The sequence below is a fragment of the Vombatus ursinus genome, unplaced genomic scaffold (genome assembly GCF_900497805.2).
Source record: "Vombatus ursinus unplaced genomic scaffold, bare-nosed wombat genome assembly UNPS02005659.1, whole genome shotgun sequence".
NCBI lineage: Eukaryota > Metazoa > Chordata > Mammalia > Diprotodontia > Vombatidae > Vombatus > Vombatus ursinus.
In genome coordinates this window covers 2,007,707-2,013,706 of record NW_020945437.1, presented here as the reverse complement: position 1 = coordinate 2,013,706, position 6,000 = coordinate 2,007,707, and the positions used below count along the sequence as shown (strand labels likewise).

Here is a 6,000-nt window from a genome sequence, read left to right as displayed (position 1 = left end):
TGTGTGTGTGTGTGTGTGTGTGTGTGTGTGTGTGTGTGTGTGTGTGTAGTCAATAAGCTTTCAAAAGGCCATATCTTCTTTAATTTTTAAACACATTTCCATAAAATGTATATGTAAGTAAAGGGTGTACAAATATGTGACTATACTGGGGTCTGAAGGGCAGTGTGTCCCAGGAGATGGCATACTGGAGTAGGAGTCCAAACTGGGGCTCCATGTACAAGATTCAATGTCTGAGACAACTCCCTAAAACTTAAGATCATCTATGGTTTCTGTTCCACCAACATGAGAAACTTGCCTAGGCAAGTATCTGAGGCTGGATATGAACTCAGGCCTTTCTGATTCTAAGCCTGGTGCTCCATCCACTCACAGCTGGTCACAGGGTAATGAATTTTTTTGGCCACAGAAACATAGCTGAAAAGCTATGAAAAGGTTGTATTCTAGACTGCTGGAAGGAGTAAATATTGATGAAATCAAAAGTCTTTGTATTTTAGTATTCTTAAAATGTTACATGAACATATGTTCTCAAAAAATGATGTACCTAGAAATTATAGTTCCATGATGATATTTTTATCCAAAATTATTTTTAAAAATTGTTGTTTGAAAAGTGTGGGGAGGGTGAGGGTAGGCATTTTTCTTCTAATGATGACATATTTTAGCTTGAGCATACCTTAAAATGAAGCTACCATTATATAGTTTTAAGGGAATCTTTTAAAATAATTTTTTGTATATAAATTTAACATTTTAATGTAAAAATTCCATTATTATTTATATCTAATGACATCTAGTTATATCACTAGCCAGGAATCAAGAAACATGACTTTCCAGTTCTGCTATCTACTCTGATTCTTTAAGGTTATAAGAGAAAATAAGAATCATATGTACCTTAAAATGTTTTACCATTAGAGGAAAAAAAGTACCACATAAGGTAAAGTTATTACTGTCATGAAAATTCTTCAAAAATCTTCCTGCAAAATACTGATAATACTTTAAATAGAGTCTATAGGAAGGATGGAGAATTCCTTATCCTCAGTTTAATTTCATCCTGCCAAGGCAAACTTTCTAGATCTAGTCATACTTGCCATGAAGTACAGCAAATGCAACTGTTCAGATAATTAAAAATTTCAACACTTTCTAATGATTATCCTCATCTCAGTGAGGACAAGGAAAAAGAGGTGAGCTGGGAAGAAACAGTGGCTCTCCTCTCCTCATTTTTTTTTTGGTAAAATTTTTATTCATTTTAAACGTAAATATAAAATGAGAAAAAAAAAAGAACATTTCCATGTACACAGCAGACCATTTCAAGAAAACCTATATAATAAATTACTACACATTGCTTTCAAAGCTTCCCCATTTTTCTTTGCTTCGTTGTCGGTTTTATTTAGTTCTCTGCCATGCACTTTTCATTTTTTTTCTCCCTCTCCCTCATTTTTTTTAACTTAATTTTTACTTCATAATCATAAACTTAACTCTAGACTCTAGTTAACTTGTAGAAAGAAAAGGGAAATGAAATTCAAAGAGAATTATAACAAGAGTACAAAAGTTACATGATTGGACAAAAGTTGCAGAAGGAATGACTTGGTGACTAAAAACAAATTTTATGAGTTGTCCACCAAGAGCAATGGTGGATAAATTCTCTGACTTTGTTTTCTTTATATTATCTTCATATTATCTTTATTCTATTCATTCCCTCTTTCAACTGGTCACAGCCTACATGACCACCAGATACGCAATTTTAGCAGTACATAAGAAAATGTATTTTCCCCATCTTTACCTGTTGAATTTCTGTTGTTGTTGCTGTTGTTCGGTTGTTTCAGCTGTGTCCAACTCTTCCTGACCCCATGTGGGGTTTTCTTGGCAAAGATACTGAAGCAGTTTGTCATTTCCTTCTCTAGCTCATTTTACAGATAAGGAAACTGAGGCAAACAGGGTTAAGTGACTTGCCCAGGCTCACACAGCTAGAAAGTGTCTGAGGATGAATTTGAATTCAGGTCCTGCTAACTGCTGAGTCAGCACCCTATATCTACTGTGCCACCTATGTGTGTACACACACACACACACACACACACACACACCGAGGCCAGATTTGAATTCAGGAAAATGAGTCTTCTTCACTTCAAACCTGGCCCTCTAATCACTGTGCCACCTAGCTGCCATTGAATTTCTATCCATCATTTAAAGACAAACTCAAATATCTGTTCCCTCAGGAAGCCTTCCTTAACATCCCTCAAGGAATGAAGGTGCCCTTTGGCCCCTCTGACATAGAACTTTGTTTGCATCTCATCCATATTTTTTGGCATTATAGTTATTTTTATATCAAACTACCCTACTAGGCTATATGCTCTATGAAACAAGGGATTATCTTATGTACATGTCCCCTAACACAAGGCTCTGACAAGAAGGTATTTAGGTGGAAAGTGGTAGGATCTATGACAAGGGTGGGGAACCTGCAGCCTTGAGGCCACATGAGGCCCTGAGGCCTTAAGTTTCCCCCCTCCTGATCTATGATATCTTTGGTACAGGGAACTCCTTTGTGAACAAAGTTGTACCAATGTGGGTCAGCACCTGCTCTACAACTTCTAGTCTACATACAGAGCTGCCTACAGCACTGTGAGGAAATATCGTTCAAAGGCAGGACTTGAACCCAGATCTCTTTGGCTTTGAGGCCATTCATTATGTCACAGTACCTCTCAGTAGATGCTTACTATGTGTTAAACTGAAAGTCATAGTTTCATATTCCCTGTTTTTAATTTTAAAAGTAAATTAAATATTTTCTATTTCTTTCTCAAAATTAATTACATAAAAGTAATTTTTTAAATTGGTATGCAGTTCTTAGCTACTTTTTCCCTCTGGATAAATAACCCTTAACAGAGGGGTGAAAAAGGTTCCTCAATTCCATTTTATAGTCAAACCTTACGGCCCTTCTGTTCCTTAAATCAATTACGGAAGAAAGTGGGGGAAAAGGGAGAGGGGGTAGCAAATGCAGTGAACTTATCAATTACTGTCATCTCTGTTATCTGATATTTTCTCAGAATGCCTATTCTCTCTCTCTAGTTTTAAAGTTACGCATGATCACTTGCAACAGAAGGGAGTTGTAGTCAAAATGAAACTAGAGCTAGGCCTGGAAATGGCATTAAAAATAAGAGCCTGGAGCAGGGACAGGGGTAAAATTCTTGAGAAATTTGTTAAGATGCTATTAAACAATACCATAAAGCTGACTTACGTTTGGAAGTCTAAAGACAAACGAATAAAACTGTTAAAGATAACAGAAGCATAAAAGTGGAAAGCCTGAGCAATAATTTAACAAGATTATTTTAAATCTTTAGACAAATATTTATACTTTTTAAATTGTTACATATTTAAATAGAACTTTAAGGTTTATAAAGTACTTTTCTCACAACCACTTTGTAGGTAGTAAAAAAGTTATTATCTCCACTTTACAGCTGAGTAAACTAAGGCTCAGTGTGATAAAATGGCTAATAAATGGGACAGTGCAAGAATCCGTCTGAACCTTGGTCTAAACTCTACTGTTCTTTTCCATACATGATGCTGTCTTTCTCACTAAGTAGGTGTTTATTTAATGTGTGTGTATATCTTTTTCAATCCTGAGTCTGCACTAAAATATGTACACATACATGTATATCTACATATGTATGCATATCTATATATCTGTGTAACTATAAATACCAGAATTATCTAAGATTTCTCTAAGGGACAGGCAAATTGTGATCTGTATCAGTTGAAAGAGATGCAATACTGAGCAAACCACAGACACATGATGTACGCACACATTACACAAATGGGAGGCTAAAGGAATTTTTCTTTTACTTTTTTTAAACTTCAAATAGAAACTACTTACCTGCTTTTCATCTCCAGGTTGTAGCAACTTTTGGCTTCTTGAGATTGCCAGATTCTCTATAAGTTCCCTAAAAACAAAAGTAATTATGACGTCAGTGTATGTGTTTGAAAGCCACAGCTACACTCAAACCTGAAGTATCAAAACTAATTTGTAGTACCTCTTAAAGCAAACCATTAGCAACATTTCTTAATAAAGTAATTTCTTAACAAAGTAAAACTTCTTTCTAGGAGGGACAACAACAGAGGTCACATTTTTCCTAAATGAAATTATGAAGAACAATTAAATCTAGTCCATGTATTGCCAATAGTTTCAAAACTGCCCCGAATTCAGGCAGTAAAGTCACTTTCTTAGAGGTTAATATATTCATAACCTCTGAGTCTGCCATTGTGTGCCCCCACGTGCTACTCCAATACCCTAATGCCTAATCCGTTCTATTTTTCCTGTGTTCCCAGTACTTGTCTATAGGCCTCAGTTTCTTTCTGATAAAATGATTTTTATTTTCATTTTCATTTCATGAGTATTACGTAATCCATTCACTGATCTGCTCTGTGAAAACAGCAAAAAACCCACATCCAGCAGATTTTACTGTAGTCTAGTAACTTTATTCATATGTGGCATCTTTCTTTTAAAGAATGGGTAAACTAAAGATAACTGATTCCAGTTTAGGGTAAAAGATGATCCTGTTTTCATTACTCTTCAACTAAGACACATTCTCTTGCCACTTTGAATGTGAGGCAACTGGAAAATAAACTGTTTCATTTCTGCAACTGTTTTAACATTGTGGTCTTCCTAAAAATGGGTGGGACATTAGAAGGAAGGCATCATGAAGAGGTAGCACCTGAGAGAACAGAGATTATCCTTACATTTCCTTGTATCCCCAGTGCTTAGCATAGTGATAAGTGGAAGGGAAATCCATCTCCAGGCAACAAATAATAAGGCAAATTGAGAAAGGACTGGACAAAATAAAGAGAATGCCTAACAGTCAAGTAAAAAAGTAAAGTGAATAAACAACAACAAAAAAGAACTTGACGATAAAAGGCTACTATGGTGGCAGGGAAGACAAAATATAAACTCAGAAGAAAACAATCTGAAAATATCTACAAAGCCTCAAAGAAAAATGCTACTTGGACCCACGCCCAATAAGAGTTAAAGAAAGAGGTAAGAGTGGTAGAGGAAAAATTGGGAAAAGAAATGAAGGAGATGCAAGAAAATTATTTAAAGAAAATTAACAACTTGGTAAAAAGAGGCACAAAAAACACCAAAGAAAATCACACCTTAAAAAAGAGAAAAAACAACAGAATTGACCTAATAGTAAAAGAGGCACAAAAATTCACTGAAGAAAAGAACTCTTTAAAAAGCAGAATAAACCAAATGAAAAATGAGGTACAACAGCTCACTGAAGAAAATAATTCCTTAAAAATCAGAATAAAGCAGGCAAGTCACTTAACCCCAATTGCCACACACACACACACACACACACACACACACACAAACAATAAAGCAAAAAAGAATGAAAAAAATAGAAGAAAATGTGAAACATCTCATTGGAAAAACAAATGACCTGGAAAAGAGATTAAGGAGAGATATTTTAAGAATTATTAGACTATGTGAAAGCCATGACCAAAAAAAAAAAAAAAAAGAGTCTAGACATCATATTTCAAGAAATTATCAAGGAAAACTGCCTATCCTCGAATCCAAGGGTAAAACAGAAATTGAAAGAATTCACCACCCATCACTTCCTGAAACAAATCCCAAGATGAAAATTCCCAAAAATATTATAGCCAAATTCCAGAGTTCCTAGGTCATGGAGAAAATATTGCAAGCAGCCAGAAACAATTCAAATATCATAGAGCCACAGTCAAGATCAAGTAAGATTTAGCAACTTCCACGTTAAAAGAACAGAGGGCTTGGAATACAGTATTTTGGAAGACAAAGGAGCTAGGATTAAAAATGACTACAACCTGCCCAGCAAAACTGAGTATAATTCTTCAGGGGGGATCTGACCTTCAAACACAAGACTCAAAAGATGCATAAAAAGTTAATTATGAAAGAGTAATCATAAGGTACTCAATAAAGTTAAACTGTTTGATACAGGTAACTCTTAAGGACTTTATCATTATTAGGGTAATTAGAAGGTACATACA

General features: G+C 35.1%; 1 protein-coding gene across 1 annotated transcript in view; it reads right to left on the bottom strand.

Moving 5' to 3' along the window:
* Positions 1–6,000, bottom strand: part of MED4 (mediator complex subunit 4) — a 38,226-nt gene that overhangs the window by 18,477 nt on the left and 13,749 nt on the right. The window contains exon 2 of the mRNA XM_027848227.1: positions 3,857–3,923. Within this exon, the coding sequence (XP_027704028.1) occupies positions 3,857–3,923 (67 nt within the window). The remainder of the gene's footprint in view (positions 1–3,856; positions 3,924–6,000) is intronic.